The sequence below is a fragment of the Typopeltis vanoorti genome, chromosome 7 (assembly GCF_054136105.1).
Source record: "Typopeltis vanoorti isolate ZY-2024b chromosome 7, IOZ_Tvanoo_1.0, whole genome shotgun sequence".
Taxonomy (NCBI): Eukaryota; Metazoa; Arthropoda; class Arachnida; order Uropygi; family Thelyphonidae; genus Typopeltis; species Typopeltis vanoorti.
In genome coordinates this window covers 111809661-111829629 of record NC_143555.1, presented here as the reverse complement: position 1 = coordinate 111829629, position 19969 = coordinate 111809661, and the positions used below count along the sequence as shown (strand labels likewise).

General features: G+C 34.3%; 1 protein-coding gene across 4 annotated transcripts in view; it reads left to right on the top strand.

Annotated features, from left to right (window-relative positions):
• The window catches only part of LOC150104970 (uncharacterized), a 336174-nt gene that overhangs the window by 127109 nt on the left and 189096 nt on the right, over positions 1–19969 (top strand). For all 4 annotated transcript variants that reach the window (XM_090396080.1, XM_090396079.1, XM_090396081.1 and 1 more), the window contains exon 9: positions 5383–5529. In XM_090396080.1, coding sequence (XP_090252206.1) covers positions 5383–5529 — 147 coding nt within the window. The remainder of the gene's footprint in view (positions 1–5382; positions 5530–19969) is intronic.

The window sequence follows — 19969 nt, the reverse complement described above, 5'->3', positions numbered from 1 at the left end:
GTTTCGGCACCTAAGAATCAGTTTTGTCTACTGCATTTACTTGAATATAATTCAGACTTTTTCCCTCCAAATTAAAGTTAAAAAATCTGGTGCGAGATATATGCAGGGATTTTCGGAAACTAAAGTTTTTCACGAAGAAACGAAATTGCCATTTATAATTAAATCTTCAGTATTCATTATAATTTATAATTGCTCACATTATTTATAAAATGAATGCATTTAAATTTTAATTATCAACATTATTTATGCGATCAACTGCTTACTTTCATCACGAGATATATTCGAATTTTTTAGTGACAATGCTTCTGCATTTAAATTAATTATTTCTGGCGAAATCAATGTCCCAAGCTCTCAAAATCCAGTTGCATAATAGTTCTAATGATAGTCTCTTAATCTTAAATAAGATGGAAGGAACATGTACTGGCTCCTTCCATCTCTATGCATATGATTGGTGTGGTATTAACAGAAGATCACACGTCTCAGTGAAAAAGGCCAACCGATGATTGTTGAGTTGAAATGCTGATTCTCTTCAATGGAATTCCAAAATATTTGAAACTGGCATAACAACATTCGCTATTTCTTATTCTTTATTTTATTTTATTTTTTGTGTATTATTTTTATATTATTTTATTTTATTAAATTCTTTATTCTTTATTCATAACTCTTTTTTCATGTGCAAACTATATGCAAAACTTTTTAATCTCTTTTTTCGTAAACTAAATTAAAGGGTACGAGAATGTGTGAGGGCGAGTTACATTTGAGTAAATATGGTGTATGTCCTTAAGGAAGTTATTCCAGTACTTTGGATTTTACTCGGGTTTGGTATTTGGAATTTTTTCAAAAATTTATCAAGCTGTTCTATTGCAGCAGTTCTAATTTCAACATGCTTTGCCCTTTAGTGCAGCAGCACTAAAGGGCAAAGCATGTTGAAATTATATTTTGCAATAAGTCTGTTCTGGCTAGATAGAAGTGAAATTTCAGATCAGAATTCACGCAAGAATATGTTCTTACAGTTCAGTTTGGGTTTCACTGGCTAATAATTCTATACTGATTGGATGGGATTTGATGAAATTTGGTTTTATGATCTCTATTAAAATTTGTATTATTTCAATTTTGTTTTCAATCAGGCAGTTTTTTTTATAGTGAAATTAAGCAACATTCAATAGTAATATTGAAGGAGAATTTGAAAGGAGAAAATTTGTTGAGGAATCCACGATAATGAAAAGTGAAGTAATATCAACAGTGGAACAGCTGCCAAAAGGAAAAGCTCCCAGAACTGATGGAGTGTCCAATTATTGAGATCAGCTGGTGATGAAGTAGTGAATATATTAACTGAAATTTATCAGCTGGGGAAGAAAATATACTGACTTACTGATTGGAAAACATCAGTATTCAATCCAGTTCCAAAAAATCAAATCCCAGAGATTGTAGGAATTACAGAACACCCACTTTAATTTCACATGCAAGTTATACTTAAAGTGATCCAAAAAAAGACTTGAACTATATATGAATAGAGAAATGCCTGAAGAACAGGCAAGCTTTAGGAATGATAGAAGAACTAGAGACCAGATAGCAAACAAGAGATGGATTATGGAAAGAATGAGAGAATTTCAGAAGGAAGTATTCATTTCTTTTATTGATTATAAGAAAACATTTCATTGTGTGTACCACAACAGACTGTGGGATGTGATGAGAGTTGTATAACAAGGAAGAAACTTCAGTAAAAACAATCTTAGGAGAAATAGATGGTGTTTGTTTAAGTGGAAAAAGGAGTGCAGCAGGGTTATATACTGTTGTCCTATCTTTTTAATATTTATAGTGAATATATTTTTGAGAATGATCAACATAGACAAATACCCAACAGGAATAAAGATTGGTGGCAGAGAAATAAATAATTTAAGATAAGTAGATGATAGATGATATTGTTGGATTCTGATTATGTAGAAATTAGAATAAATGTTATTTGATTCAGAATCCAACATGATTTTCCGTCACAAGAACTATATTTGTAAATATTATTTAATGTAAATAACATAAATTATAATTGATATCATATAACTGCCTTAATTATATCAAGTTTTTAATTATTTAATCAAAAGAAAGTGTTAATGATAAAGAGGTTCTGTATTAAATATTATTAAGTTATTTTATTTATTGTTATGTCAATATTATAAGAACTTGTATTTGTAATTTAACTACGCACTTATTGAAATGCAAATATTCTATTTATTCTTTTTTGTGAAAGTTTAACGTTATGTAATAACTGAATGTAGTTGTATAGCCTAATGTAACATTCACGAGAATGTTTACGTTTATCGGTTGTCATAGAGACGCGTGAAATAAACGAGCGCTAGTGAAGGGAGCGTGGGCAAAATAAGAAGAGAAAATATATACGTAGTAGGGGAGTCGGAACGGAATTTTGGAAGTAAAAAGTAGCAAGGGGATAAACTAGAGAAGTAGAAGTAAATAAAAGGTTCTTAGGGTAGGAGTTAAGTGGATAATTTTTATAAGTGAGCAAGGAAGAAACGAATTTAATAGTTAGCTGAAAGTGAAATCAGCAGTAATCATAGAAAGGAAATTAATGCTACAATCGGGTAAAATAAGTAGCCGGACGTTTAAGGAAGAATTCTGAATGAACCCGGCTATTCTAGAATTGTGGCTTATTTCCGATTTGCCCTAAAGGAACCTCACAGTGTTTTAATTAATTTATGAGTGGTAATAACAATAGTTGAAGTGCCCTAATTGATGTCAAGAATTCTGAAGCGTAATTGATAGTGCTTTAAGTATAACTGCGGATAGTCTTATAAATGTGTTCTTAAGTGCAACAAATATATTTTGAAAGTTATTCGCAACGTAATTGATGTACTAGGAACTGTTTCTGGTAAGCACTGACATATTGATCATTTTCAATGTATGAAGAATTGAATGTTAGTTACGCTACGTTTAACCTAACTTTAACTGTGGAAATTCTTTGCGAATGAGAATTTGAAAATAAGAATTGTTGAGAGATATTTACAGCAATTAGTGCCTGCGGTGTTCTTTAAGCGTATAGCATAGGTGAGAACTGTGTGGAAACCATTCAGATGGGAAGTTCTATTGTAATTAATTAAGTGTAGGAATTTTGTGACTCAGAAACTGAGAAAGTGTATGTAATGTTTGGAAGATTGAACTAATGTAATTGACTTGACTTAATGTTTGACTTATTTCTATTGTTTAAAATTAGAAGTAAAATTTATGTAAGCGTTATATGGCCTATATTAAATACTTTATTTGTTAACCTAACTGTTGTATTTGCCTGAAATTCTTTTTTCTGCACCGTTCACAAAAATTCGAATCTTGCGGGAATCCCAAGTGGAAAATAAAATACTTCGGCCAGAATGAATGAAAAGACTGCTAACTAATTTTGAATTGATCCTACTAATTCATATAGACTTATCTAAGGATAGAGTGGCGCAGTATAATAGAAATTTCTCTACCCTTAGATCAGTGATTAATTTGCAATTAGTTTTCCTTTATTTTATGAAAGTGACTTTTAGCAAGATGGCGGATTTGAACGTCAAGAGAACACGTCACGACAATATGACCCTCATAGCAGAAACTAAGAAAGAGCTTGAGTGGTTGATTCTGTTGGTTAAGAAGGAAAGCAAAAAAGCCTGGCTTAATTTAAACATCAGCAAAACAAAAGTGATGACTTCTGATAATTTGGATGAATTTAAGATTGAGAAAGATAAAATCAAGGTGGTTGAAAGTTATGATTTACTGGAGCCTAGAATAAGAAATGATGATTACTGTGAAGATGAAATTAAAAGAAGGATAGCCATTGGGAATAAAGCCATATTACATCTGACAAAAATTATGAAAGATAGAGTTGTTGTTATTATTATTACATGACACCTCCAAGGAGTCCAAAGACTCATTGAGGGAGGGCACCTACTCTCCATCACTTTGATCTACTAACTACAGCACACTGCATCATCTACATGAATGCCATCTACTGCCCACCTACACCATTAGTATTTCACAATCACAAACATCCATGTCCACAGTGGGATTTGAACCCGCAGCCTTTTAACTGGAGAGTGGACAACCAGGCTGGCAAAGATGATAGTAAGGTTATTATGAAAGTTAGAATTGTCAAAGCAATGGTATTTTCAGTAGTGATGTATGAATGTGAAAGCTGAATTATTAAAAAGAAAGACAGAAAGCAAATTGATTCATTTGAATTATTGGTGTGGAGGACACTATTAAGAATTTCATGGACTGCAAGAATGACTAATAACAAGGTTTTAAAGAATATAAAGACAGAATGCTCCTTGGAGGCAATGATCACTAAACAGAAGTTAATGTATTTGGGCATATTATGTGAGCAGACAAATCATTGGAAAAGGCAGTTATGTTGGAGAAAAGTTGAGGAAGGCTGCAAAAGAGTTGGATGGACAACATAAAGGAACTTACCAACTTGAGCTTACAATTTCTGAAAGAAAAGATGAGAAGCCGAGCGAGATGCAGAGCTTTTGTTCACAAGATCACCAAGAGTCAAAAATGACTGGATAACATGTCTAGAATCAACTTCTGGTTTGTACTATAACTTTTGACACTTTTTTTTTACCAAAGTATCACCACTTATTAGAGCAATTTTTTGGTAGCATGACTGTCATAGGCATTGCGATCATTCTCAAAAACCAACAGAAACATTGGCATTTAAAAATTTTGCTCTGAACATTTTCAGCCTACATTGCATTGCAAATAGTTTTAACCTACTCATATTACTGCTCATTTGGTATAATGAATGATCACAAGAAATAGTTTTAAACTAGTTCAAAAATCCCCTCCCCTTTTCTTTTTTCTTCTTATTATAACTTGATTAAAACTGATTTATAACAACAAAAAAAAAAAATATATATATATATATATATATGTGTGTGTGTGTGTGTGTGTAATTGTTTAGGTTATACTATTTTATTAACAAAACAGTTTTGAACAATAATAATAATTTCATGAAATTTTATGTTTATATTAAATATAAAAGTTCATGAGAAAAATTTCATTTAGATAATTTTTGTGACAAAATTATGAAAAGCAAAATTGTCTATGCCAAAAACATTTCTGTTCAGCTATATAAATGGATGCTGCCACTAGATGAGACATAGAGTTTCAAAACTGATCCTTTCTTATGGTTGATGTAATCATTTCCTTTCTTGTTTGGTTACCATTCATAAGAAAAGTGCTCTTCTCATCTTGGAAATCTGTTTCTAAAGAGCAAATTGCTCTTTCAAACCTTTTTTTTAACCATTAAATAAACAATTTATGTAATCTATCTGTTTGTCTGTCTATCTATATATGAGAGAGAATGAGTGATAATTGTTTTTGTTTAACTTTCAGAAACAAGGAACGATATGAAAGACACAGAAAGCACCATGCAAGTCCTCCTGTTGTTGCACCCCCAGTGCATTGGGAAAAGAAAACTGATGCATGTAAAAATATTGCTGAAGTGGAAACACAACACTCTGTAAATGTGGAGAATGGAAAGTATGTATAAATATTAGATAAATATATAATATATATATATATATATATATATATATATATATATATATTAGTAATGCATTAAGGAGTGGGGTGAAGAAATCCATGGGTGCTGATTATGTTGAAGGATCACCAAATAATAAATGATTTATCAGTGATTATAGCTGTATCTTTTATCACTGAGTTTAATTTTTGTTTTTAGTTGTTGTATTCATAGATAATAGCAGAAAAAAGTTTGCTATTATTATTATATCTGTGATATATAATAATAATAATATAAGAAAACTGATGCATGGAAACACAACACTCTGTAAATGTTGTATGTCGCAGACAATCATCCAAATGATCATTTGTAATTTGGTTTCTTAATTGATTTTTTATGAGGATTTGTTTTGAGGTCCATGCAGTTTCCTAATTTTCCCATTCCAGTCTTCTTACGAAAACTAGGAAATTGCATTGATCTATGTAACTTAAAGAAGTAAAGCAGTGGTGTTCAACCTTTTTTACTACGCGAGCTACTTTTCTGTAAAACGTTATTCGGTGATCTATATATTCAGTGATTATATATAAGTTATTCGGTGATCTATTCTCTTGTATAGATCACGTTTCCCCCAATCTCATATCTGATTATGCACAAATAAACAACTAAAAAAAAATACACAACTAAAAACTTTATTTGTGTATTTAAAAATTTATTTATCAATTTCAATTATTTTAATACAAAAAAAAATATTGGAATAAAATATTTATTTCTCTATTTTGGAAAACCAAAGTTAGAAAAAATAACAGTAACAAAAAACAACATTTCCTGTAACTCACAAGTTACAGGAAATGCTGGTTGATTAAAATGATCATTTGTAATTTGGTTTCTTAATTGATTTTTTATGATGGTCATATTTGAAAAAGCAGATTCTGACAAGTATGTCAATCCGAAACACGACAGAATTTTTTGTGCAATATCAGTTAATATTGGGAATTTTTCATGTGCATACTTCCAAATGACTTCATTGTTTATTGATTTTAAATGTAAACTATTCTGAATGTTTATTATCTCAAGTTCTACTTCAGCTTGGTTTATATCAAACAGCCCACTAATTTTATTTGAAATTCTGTGATGTTCAAGTTTTCTTGAAATGGATTATTGATAAAAGATACAATCATTTCAGTTGTATTAAAATCTTTAAATCTTGAATTTATTTCTTCCTCAACTAATTCTATTTCACGAATAAATTCTTTTAAATCATAGCGAAGCATTTCTTGATTTTGTTAAAATTTTAATAAATATGGCAGATGTCTAAATTCGTGGTCATTTATATTTTTCTTTAATAAAAGTAAGTATTGTTGGAAAGTTTTTAACGTCAATTAAATTTTTATCTCTACCTTGTAACTCTAAATTTAAATTGCATAATTTTGCACAGAAATCTACTAAAAATTATAAGTGTAACAACCATCTTTTATCACTCAATTGTGGATAAATATCTCCTTTTTCATCAAGAAAATTTTTTATATCGTTAATTAATACAAGAAATCTTTCTAAAAATTGACTTCTGCTGAGCCAGCAAACATTATTGTACAACAGAAGTTCTCTATCATCTGTAATTTAAATAACTTATCACCTGTAATTTAAATAACCACTATTGCAGGGCTTTTCCTCGAACAGAATTTTCAATTTTAAATGTAATATCCAAAACATCTTTTGTGTTTAATCTTTTACTGCACAGTACTTGTTGGTGAATAATACAGTGGTACGTTAAAAAATCTGGATATTTGTCATCGTTTTTACATAATGAAATGTGATTTATTACCTATCATTGCAGGAGCACCATCAGTAGTAATAGACACAAGTTTAAAAAGCGGAAGTTTATGTTGTTTCACAAATTCATCAAATGCCGAAAAAATGTCTTCTCCCCTAGTCCTTCCCAATAATGGTATAATTTTCAAAAGTTCTCCTTTACTTGAATAATCTTGAAATACCATGTGAATAAATACCATTAACTGAGAAATATCAGTGAAGTTGTTTGATTCATCAAATTGTAATGAAAATGCAACACGCTGGTGAATGTCTGACATTAACCTGTCCTGGAAACTTTTCTCCGGCAATTGGAACTCTTCCTTTCGACAATTTGAAACCTTGTCTGCTGCCTAGAAGTAGTCTCTCTCTCTCTCGCGATGTCTCGAACCTAGAAGCTCCTTTCTGGGAGTGGGAAACTCCTCTCTCTCTCAAGCAACGTGGATCCGGGCAGTCTCTCTGATGAGACTCTGGATCGGGCGGCCTCCTCTCTGACAGCAACTCTGGAACCAGGACCCCTTCTGCTTGCTTCAGTCCCTTTTTATTAGGCCTCCTCTGAGACATTGCATGAAGTTTGGCAACCCCCCAAAGAATCAGTATGAGTCTTTCATCTTAAGTTTCAAGTTCCACACGCCTTTTGTTCTCTTGCTTTCTTTTGATTGTAAGTTTCTGGCCATAGGAAAGTTGTTTGAACTCTTTCTGACTGACTTCAGAGATGTTTGCCCTTAGAGCCTGCAAGCCTTTCTCATACATACAAGTTTTAATAACAATCTTTCTAATGCTGCCATGTACTGCTTCGGCAACAAAAACATTGCCTTTGTTTTTAACACTCTAACATATTCTTATTAAAGCAGTATATACAGTTAGCTTCAGAAGAGTTATTTACAAAAACAGCTAATAAAAACTATACCGAGACAAACAAAGTTTATTTTTTTACAATATTCACATGGGACTTAACCTAAGTAAAAAATCAATGTAATGTGCTTTGGAATATTTAATATTTAAGCTACAATCTAGTTTTTACACTTTGCTTATAATCATATTCACTCAGCTCGCTGTTTGACTTCCACTGATCCAAATTAATTCATTTACCCGACTTATAAGAAAATTACTGATTTGACAATTTCAGTGAAAAATAAATAAACAATAGCAATACACTTAAAGCGAATTAAAAATAATACAAAGTAATGATAAATAAAATATTATGTTTTCAGTTTTAATTAAATTTGTAAGTAAGGAGGAATACACAAGAGATCGACCATTTCCTAAAAGCTTTTTAGGAAAAAAACAAAATTGATGTTTATAATTAAATCATCGGCATTCATTATAATTTATAATTGTTCACATTATTTATAAAATTAATGCATTTAAATTTTAATTATCAACGTTATTTACACGATCAGCTGCTCACCTTCACACGCGATATATTTGAGTATTTTAGTGACAATGCTTCTGCAATTAAATTAATTAAAAAAGCTCTTAAAATCCAGTTGCATAACAGTTCTAATGATGGTCTCTTAATCTTAATCTCTCCCTGCGCAATCCAAGATCAAGTAGAAGTCAATGCTCTCACTCCCACATTTCCTCAATTGGTTTCTTCCATCTCGATGCATATGATTGGTGTAGTATTAACAAAATATCGAATGACTCAACGAAAAAGGCAAACTGACAATTGTTGAAATGAAATGCTGATTCTCTTCAACCAAATTCTAAAATATCTGAAACTGCCATAACAACATTCACTAAAGTTTTAAACTTTTTTCGTTTGCAAACTATATGCAAAACTTTTTAATTTCTTTTTCGTTAAGTGAAATCAGGGGGAAAGATATATGCGAGGACAAATTATATTTGATTAAATATGGTAGTTATAAATCAGGTATATAAGTATTCACTGTATCTGAATGTTATTCTTCATCTGTATTGCTTATAGTAAAATTCGGACTTGTGATGAGTGGTAAAGCTGGTGAAAGTCTTGATCATTACGCAGAATGAATGCTCGCTTATACGTATACTTTTAGAACACATTCATACGCATTTCACTGATGTAACTCTAGTGATGTTATTTATTTCTGAAAAACTTGACACAAACTTGCTTTACAAGATTCTTGAAACTACAAAAACATTATAATTTGCCTTCAAACACTAATGTTGTACTTATTCTTTCACTTCGGGCACATTTAAAAAAAATGGATACCACACACAGCGGAAACTTTGCTAATCAAGTCCCAAGTGTCGTCTGCTTCTGTCACGACTGCAGCGCCTCCTCGCCAAAGTACACAGTTTTAAAGAGAATTCGCAAGTCTTTGTGACAAAAATCTTTACAGCTCCCTTTGGGGGAAGCACATCCGTCACAGGAGTGTCGATGTTGCATCTAAAAAAAAAAAAACTCAGGCGAGTAATTGACTCTAAAATACAAGAAATGAGGTGAGAGCTTTATGGTGCGATGCAGCTCCCACACACACAAAAAAAAACTATATAATTATCATTAACTAAACATCAAGAAAATATATAATCATTATTAAGAAACAAGCCAATAGCATTAATTAATTATATCAGTTTTTAATCTGGAAAGGGCATCAGCGTTACCGTGACGACTACCCTTTCTATATGTACAGGGTGTTCGGGATAAATTTGACATATTTATAATTAATTATATTTTTCCGTAAGTTACATGTATTAACACACACTTCTCTTCATTTAAAAGTTTGGACCCTTCTTCATTCATATACAAGATGTCAGAAAGGATGGATAGCTGGAACCCACCTGAATCATGGAAGAGAATAACTTGTATCATGATGATTCGTGCCCGCCATCAAAATAAGGATATTACGACTGCTGCCCAATGCTCCCTGAATACAGTAAAAACAATCAGGAATGAACTAGAGACTTGCAATGGTGACTACGAGGATGTAGCAAGAAGAAAGATCCCTAGCAGACGATCTGATTGCGTTCGTACAGCAGAATTCCTCGCAAATCTGCAGGAACAGGTGTTGAAGAACCCTGGCATTGGAATTCGGGCTTTGTTCGTGGAGTTGCTAACTGTAGTCAAGCCCTGGATAACAAGGGTAGCCAATGGTAGGCCGTATGTATGGCAGCAGGATTCGGTCCCTTGCCACACCTCTGGGAAAAGTCAAAAATGGTTGTCTGAAAATTTCTACGACTTCACCAGTCCAAATGTTTGGCCTCCAAACTCCCCAGACCTTAACCCCATGGATTATTTTGTATGGGGCGCAGTTGAAAAAGACACCAATCGCACTTCCAGTAATATAAAAGCCCAGTTAATGGATAAAATTAAAACAGTTTTTGCGGCCCTTCCCAGGGAGACTGTAGCATCAGCTTGTTCGAGGTTCCGAAGCAGAATTGAAGCTGTGATCGATGCTAATGGTGGTTATTTTGAGTAAATCTTGTTGATAGTATTGTAATTAACTCTGCCTGTAATGTTTTTTTGTCAATTCATTAAATTTAATAGATACAAAGAAGATTTTCTTTTTCCTTACGAAACTGTCAAATTTATCCCGAACACCCTGTAACAGTCAGATTATAACGTTGTAGGGCTAAAGCCCATCGGGACAACTTGGCACCATGAGGGGCACTTTTAGTTAGATAGGTCAGAGGGTTATGATCTGAAATTACCTGTATTTCAGCACCAAATACCCATGTGTCAAACTTTTTCAACGCCTCCAAGACGCAAAAGCTTCCCTTTCAATGGTAGACCATTTCATTTGACAGGAATTTAGTTTCTTACTGAAGAAAGCAATGGGCAATTCTTTTCCTTGTTCGTTGTTTTGAGCTAAACATGCGCCAATTGCTGTTGCTGATGCATCCGTATACAACTGGAACGGCTTGTCGAGATCTGGAGTATGCAAAGAAGGCATTTTTATAAGCTCTTCCTTGAGTTTCGTAAAAGCTTCATCAGCATCAGTAGTCCAAGGAATGTTGTTTGGGACACTTTTCTTAGTCAGATTTGTCAGTGGTAATACAATTTGGGAGAATCGTGGTATGTAGTCACGGTAGTAGCTAGCCAGTCCAAGTAGACTTCTTACTTCCTTCTTTGTTGCTGGTGTCGCTAAACCTTTTATAACCTCGACCTTCTCTGGGTCTGGAGAATGTTGACCGGATCCAATCAAATGACCTAGGAACTTCACTTGATTTTTCCCGAATTCGCATTTTTCTAGGTTTACTGTTAAACCCACCTCTCTTAATGTTTTGAAGACTTCATCTATGTGGGTGAGATGTTCAGACCATGTTTTAGAAAATATAGCCAAATCGTCGATATAAGATTGGCAATATGCCTTATGAGGAGCTAGTGCTTTATCTAATGATTTCTGGAATGTGCTTCCAGCGTTCTTCATTCCAAACGGTAAGACATTCCATTGATAGTGACCAGAATGCGTCACGAATGCGGTGAAGGGCTTTGCTTCCTTTTCCATAGGGATTTGCCAATATCCCTTGGTGAGGTCAACTACAGTGATAAATCTTGCTTGTCCTACCTCAAATAATAAATCTCTAGCTATTTTCATTGGATAAGCATCTGGAATAGTAAAACTATTCAGCAATCTAAAGTCAATGCATAGTCTGACACTTCCATTTTTCTTAGCCACACAAACAACGGGATGAGCCCATTCACTGACACTTGGCTAAATGAGACCCATATCTAACAGTTCTTTGACTTGTCGATCTACTTCCTTTTGTAGAGTGATTGGCACCCTATAGGGTTTGAGTCTCTTAGGGGAACAGTTCTCTGTAACTTTGATGGAGTGTCCATCAACTTTGGTATGACCAGGTTTGGAACTAAAAACATCTGCATATTTCCGGAGGATGTCAAAAAGTTCTTGTTTTTGTTCTTCCGTCAAGAGAGCTTTCATATCCTCAAGGTGTTTCCTAATATCTTCAACTGATTTATTCATCTTGTCAGCAGGTGCATAGTGGAGTGTTCCGAAATCTTCATCTAGTTCGAAAACTAGACCGACATGATTAATTCTTTGAATATATGGTCGAAGCTTATTTATGTGGAGCTCCCTGATACTTCCATCCTTCATCTCAACCTTCGCAGAATGTGGTCTAGTAAGTTGGACGACTGTAGCAGGTCCTGTCCAAGTATTTAGAAGCTTATGAGAGGATGAAGGTAACAATACTAAAACCTTTTCACCAACCATGAAGGATTTTTCTTTGGAACGAAGATTATATCTGGAGGAGTATTGTTCTTGAGACCCTTTGGCATTCTCGGATGCAATTTCATGAGCTTTTCTTAGATTTTCAAGAAGCTCTTGTAAATAATTTTCAACCGAGCGAGAGGCAGCAGTTGGGATGACTCGTCCACCAGTCCAAATTTCTTTTAACAAAGATAAGGGGCCTGGAGGTAATCTTCCATATACCAACTGGAAAGGTGATAACCCAGTAGTGCTATGTGGTACTTCTCGGTATGCGAATAGAAGATAGGGAAGATGTAAATCCCAGTTTCTTCCATGTTCCTGTATATTCTTATTCATCATCTCTTTTAAAGTTCTGTTCCAACGTTCAACAGCGCCCATACTCTCAGGATGTCCTGGAGTGGAAAAACGTGGAGCTATGCCTAGCAGATCTTCAAAAGCTTGAGTGAGTTTAGATGTGAAATTCGTACCTTGGTCGGTACAGACCATTTTAGGAAATCCAGTCTGAGTAAATATCCTCATTAGAACGTTACATGTAGTTTTAGCACTTATTTCCTTGACAGGTATGGCTTCGGCCCATCTAGTGCATAAATCAACAGCACATGTTATGAATCGATGTCCTCTTCCCGATGGGGGTTCTAACGGTCCGATACAATCCACGCTCCATACCTCAAACGGAGCTTCTGGTCTGACGATAGGTCGTATGGGGATTCTATCTCTATATGTAGCAGTCCTTCTCATTTGACATTCCTTGCAGCTTTTGCAATATTTTTTCACGTCTTGTTTAATGGTAGGCCAAAAGAATGAGTACTTGATTCGCTGACGGGTTTTCTTTTCGCCGAGATGGCCAGCAAGAGGGATTTCATGTGCCATCTTTAAGACATTCTCTCGTTTCACACGCGGTAGCACTACTTGTCTAATATTCTTGCCACAAATATGTTCATTATGAAGCAGAACCCCATTGTCAAACGCATAGGAATTTTTCTGTCTTTTTGCCCATTCAAAACACCTTCGAAGCGTCTCATCATCCTTTTGAAGTTTGCCGAATTCGAATTTTGTTTTTTCTGGTATACACTCATTTTCTTCACCTGGTGGGGACTCTATCGTACTTACTGCCAATGCTGTACTGGTTATTTTCGAAGGCATGTCTTCATCTTCATCATCTTCTGACCGTTTATCGCTTAAATCTTTTGATTTCAGAACCGGTGTCTCCCAATGATGACTACTCTCATGTAGCTCGACGCTTTCGACCAGCATTTCATAGGCAGAGGAGCTCAGTAGCAGATCGGTAACCAGTTTTCTTGAGACAGCACATGTGACTGGAACATTACCATGTAAATTATCATCAATTTTCATTTCAAAAATCCTTAAGGGTGTTATTTCATTTTCTCCGAAAGCAGAAGATATTTCTATCTTACTTTCTCCATCATGGGGCGTATCTGCCACTAAATCTTCGCGCACTACCGATATTTGCGCTCCCGTATCTATTATTCCATTTAAAACCCTACTTCCACATTTGATTTTGACCACCTTCAAATCATCTACATTTCGATCAATGTCCACTGATTTGGATACTGGAATGGAAATTTTGGCAGTCAACACACCTGATTTATCGTCATTCCCAGTGGTAGACGTTTGAACTAGGTTACTGTGTGCTGTAGTAGGAGTACCTTTTGATTGACTATTTTTCATACAAAACTTGGCAATATGACCTTTCCTTCTACAAGTAAAACAAGTTGGTTTGTAGTGAGGCTTGTATGAATCATCATTTCGCCATGGCTGGTACCATCTCGGTGGACTTTGAGAGGGAGATAACTTATTTTTGAATGTTCGCTCAGCAGGTGGAGTATAAGGTCTAAACTTTTCAGTAACCTTGTCCTTCGGAATAGCTCCGATGGGCTTCCTTGATGTACTACGAACACTGTCGTATTCGTCCAATCTGTCAGCTAACTTGGTTGGAGAAACGAATTTTGTCCAGTCGTCTAAGAGATGTTCTCTCACTTCATGTGGTACTTTCTTCTTCAGTTGATCCGTAATAATTAGATCTTTTAACCCTTCAAAATCCTTGATATCAAGGCCACCAATCCACTCTTCGAAATAATTAGTTATTTCATAACAGAAATCCCTCCAAGATTTTTCAGCAACCTTTTGGTGCATCACAAACTTTTTTCTGAAACTTTCAGGATTCAGTCTAAATCTCTTTAGTAGAATTGTTTTAATATATTCATAATCTTCGCAATTTTCTTCTGACTCTCTACCAATTAATTGGACAATCTCAAATGGTAACAAAGTCAAGAGACATGATATCCAGTCTTTAACATCTATTTTTGTTCTCTTAGCTTGTCTTTCAAACAGGGATAGGTATATCACAATGTCATCCTCTTGTAATCTAAACCTAGGCATTAGCTTAATTAGTTCAAGACAATATGGTTTATTGTCACTGGATACTGGAGTTGAGGTTGGTTGAACACGCGCTTCAATTTCCAGTTTCTTCAACTCGAACTCCATTTGTTCTCTTTTCTGTTGGGCCCCCAATTCATCTTTCCGGCATTGGGCTTCTAGTTCTTCCTTCCGCCGTTGAGCTTCTAATTCTTCTTTCTTCATCAGTTCTTCTTCGAGTCTGGTACTAATAATCGTCTCCAACATCCCTTTAACAAATTCTTCTTCATAAAATTTACTTCCCGTAATAATCATTTTAAGATCTATCACTTTCATTTCAACAGTTGGCTTCTCTCCCAATTCTTCAGCCAATTTACGTAAATCTTCCTTTCTACCTTTGGTTAAATAAGTCATGGTGCTAAACAATAACTCTCTTTACTGATAAAAAAAAAAATCACCCTAAAAAAAAGAATCAATTGCACTTTTTTTTTTTTTTTTTTTTAAAAGCCCAAAAAGAGATGTATACATTTGGCGATTATGGGACTCATAATTAAATTCAACATATCATTTGTAAACATAGATAAATCTCGCAATATTATCAGATAAAAACTTCAACTACACAATTTACTACACTTTCAAATACACAAATATATAAATATATATGTGTGTGGATATATAAAAACAAAACAAAAACAAAAAAATAGTTCCGATTTTACACCGCTACTATATAATAACTGAAATCTCGAAACAGAACTATCAAAACAGTATGCAAAAATTAACTATGATAACACTGTCGTGTTCTTTCTCTGGCGAGAAATCACAAGTTCTGACTGTTCCAAGATGGAACTAACATGCAAAACAGGACAAATCGGTAACTGCAGAACAAAATAAATTTAAAATGAAAAAAAAAAAACAACTATTCTGAACTATCTGGGACGAAAATATAGCTTGAACACTGGCGTGTTTTTCATTTATCCAAACTGTTGTACTACTGTTCCAGGATGGAACAAAATTTGAATACTGACGTATTCTTTCTCTGGCGAGAAATCAAAACTACTACTGTTCCAGGATGGAACAAACTACGAACACTATTTTTTTTTTTGTTTTGTATTAAAACAGACTTTCGCCCAAATAATCAAAATAGAACTCTAAAACATGGGAGCATGCATTTACATAACGAATTGCTCTCACCTTGTAGGTCCTGTCGACTGCGCCAGTAAAATTCGGACTTGTGATGAGTGGTAAAGCTGGTGAAAGTCTTGATCATTACGCAGAATGAATGCTCGCTTATACGTATACTTTTAGAACACATTCATATGCATTTCACTGATGTAACTCTAGTGATGTTATTTATTTCTGAAAAACTTGACACAAACTTGCTTTACAAGATTCTTGAAACTACAAAAACATTATAATTTGCCTTCAAACACTAATGTTGTACTTAATCTTTCACTTCGGGCACATTTAAAAAAAATGGATACCACACACAGCGGAAACTTTGCTAATCAAGTCCCAAGCGTCGTCTGCTTCTGTCACGACTGCAGCGCCTCCTCGCCAAAGTACACAGTTTTAAAGAGAATTCGCAAGTCTTTGTGACAAAAATCTTTACACTTATATAGTGTCGTTCTTCTGTATAGTCATTCGAGCTGTCTCTACGTATGGTTCTAATTTCTTTTAGCAATAGCTGCCTTTTTTTTTTATTATTATTATTCTTTTTTATTTATCATTTGGTAGACTATTGAGTTTAGGATATGCTGAGTTATCAAGATTTGTTCATTTTAGTAATTGAAATTTGAATGGAAAAGGTATTTTATGGTAATATTTTTATCATGTTATATTCAATAGTTTTTCCAGTTTTGTCAAGGAGGCTCTTCTATAAATCTTTATGTAGGATTCTGATTATTCTTGGGATTAAATGTGTTCTCTGATTGTTTGGATGGATGGGTTAGAAATTGCAGTATCAGAATTGGTCAGTATTTTGTTTTGTAAGTATCTCATATGGTGGATAAGATATGAGTTCTCTGATATTGATCTGATTTAAGTTGTTATTTCATGGATTTGATTTATTATTATTATTGTTAAGAGAGACCTCCGGGGAGTCAGGAACTCATCAAGGGAAGCATACTAATTTGCACACCTGTCATACCTATTCTTGAATTCATTCACACTACTTGCACACACACAACATCCAGTGGTAATCCATTCCAATCACTTACCACTCTATGAGATAAAAATCTAGATCTCATCCCCTTTTTGGTGGCACATTCATTTATTCTCACCTTCCAAGGGTGCCCATGCATCCTTTCCCACCCTCCATAAAAGGAAATATTTCATCTACTGAAATTCTGTATAACCCTTTCAGAAGTAAGTCTCAATCATATCACCCCTCTTTCTCTTTCTCATGTTTGCTAGTGTTTGCAGTCTACAAATTCTAATGTGGTGATATTTTTATACAAAAATTACTAAGAAGGGTGAGATAAGTGTTAAAAAAAAGTTTTACAACAATTTTAGCCAAAAACAATAGTTTTTGAGAAATTCTCATTTTTTGAAATTTTTAGCTTCAAAAATGGCTCTTCGCAATTCAAATGAGATTGTTTATTCTCTCTGCGAGCGTTAGCCCATTAATTATGATTTACGTTGATCGAAAACAGTGACACGGGCTGAGGGTTAATGCAGAGGTCATATATTTCTCATATACATCTCTAGTAGTGAAGATGCTTCATGCACAAACTTTGCTTCCTTATACAGGATTAAACAAGAATGTAATTTCTTGGCAAGTTTAATTTCAACATCTGAAATTGGTCTTGGTCTTCCTCTGAGTTATTTTACTTGCCATCATGTCATCAAACACTTATTTTGCTAACCTTTTCTTTCTCATTCTGTTTAAATGACTATTCCACCTTCAATTAACTCTGCTCAATCACGTACCACTCTATGATAGAAAAATCTAGATCTCATCCCCTTTTAGGTGGCACATTCATTTATTCTCACCTTCCAAGGATGCCCTTGTGTCCTTTCTCCATCCTCCATAAAATGAAACATTTCATCTACTGAAATTCTGTATAACCCTTTCAGAAGTTTGTAAGTCTCAATCATATCACCTCTCTTTCTCCTGTTTGCCAATGTCTGCAGTCTACAAATTCTCAATCTGTCTTCATAATCAGTATTCCACAATCTGATATCATTTTTGATACTCTCCTTTGCACTCTCTCTCTCTCCACTGTATCAGAATCACTATGGAAAACAGGAGACCAGACCTGTGCTCAGTAGTCCAAGTGAGGTTTTATCAAAGACTTGTAAAGAGACAAAATGACATCCTTATCTTTACATGTGAAAGCTTGTTTCAGCATTGCGGTTATGTTTTGAGTTGTATTTGCAATCTTTGCTACTTGGTCCCTGAACTTTAACTTCCCATCTACTAATACTCCAAGATCCCTACCTGATCAGTTTCTTTAAGCATAATCGCACCAATATAATACGACATTTGATATGTAATCATGCCAAAGTGCATGACTTTACATTTACTGACTTTGAACTGATATCCATTTTCCCATGCCCACAATTCCAGCCTATTCAAATCATTTTGCAAGTACTGCATATCAGCAGCATTCCAGATTACCCTACCTATGTTTGCATCATCAGCAAATAGCTGTATTTTGCCTGTCAAATCCCTCCCAATATCATTAATGTACAGATTGAATAATGAATAACAGTGGACTGATTCATGTGGTACACTACTGGTTACCTTAAATCTTGCAGACTCTCATCCCCTGTATACTTTTTGATATCTGTCAGTCAGCAATCCTCGTATCCATAGTAATATTTTATAATTCAATCCCATATTCTCCAATTTATGCAACAGCCTTCCATGCTGCATTCTGTCAAAAGTCTTAGCAAAATCTAGTATCATGGTGTATCCATTCCTCCTTGTCTAGTTCAGTGGTAACATTATTATAGAATGTAAGCAAGTTGCTAAAACATGACCTTCCCTAACCCATGCTGTTCATTGCAAAGTAGAGATTCTCTGTCAACCCATTTCTGACTGCGAGCCCTGACCAACTTTTCCAAAACTTCACCACCACTCCTGAGATGCTGATTGGTCAATAGTTGGATACATCGGTCTTTGCACCATCCTTGTGCAATGGGATTACCATGCATTCTTTCCACTCCTGTGGAATCTTCTCTGTTCTGTGACTCAATTTATATAGCCTGGTGAAAGGAATAGCCAGTTCAGCCAAACACTCTTTTAGCATCTGTGCTGATATTCTCATCAGTTCCTATTGCAGAATTCTTATTTAGTTTGTGCAACATCTCTAGTACTTCCTCCCACACGAGTTTCTTCATAGTGAAGAGGTAGTAGTTAGTTCAATGTTGCATATATCAGGTTAATAGTTTTAGCAGAATGCCACTCATTAGTTGAACAGTAACTTCTGCATCAGTCGCCCCACATACCATCTGCATTCAGTAGAGTTATTCTTTTAAATTCGTTCTTTCTTTTACTCGCAGTGCTGCTTCATTTCATAACTAGCAGAAAGAGATCTGTGAACTTTGTGTTTTACCATAATTTTAAGGATTTTACATTACATAATTATTACATGCTATTTAAAACTTGTTCTAAGCTATCATGTCATTAATTGATGATATCTAAAATTTAAATATATATTGAACTTTTAAAACTCCTTATTAAAAATTGCAGAATATAAGAAGAACACTATCAGGTACACAAAAATACACCTGTTACAAATGTGATACTCAAGCTATTGCAAATGAAATCATGCAAATTAAAATTAAGTTTCAGGGGAATTGATAGTGCACTTTGCTAATGGCGAGATGATGTACTGTCATAATTATCATGAACAGCTTATTAAAATTTTTAAATATGTATACAGTCATACCTTAAGAATGCTCGTATCTTGGGATTGTTTTAAGAGACCGAGGAGGCAAAGGTTTAGTAATAGACAGAACTGAAGTAAAAAGAGCATGTCAAAGGCTAAAAGTAACTTGGAGATAGCTGCTGCATTGAGGATAAACAAGTAGAAATAAGATGTTTTTTTTTTTTTTATTTATTTTTTTTTTTATTTATAATAAGGCCTTTGTTCTGGCATATAGATGGAAAAGGGTGGAG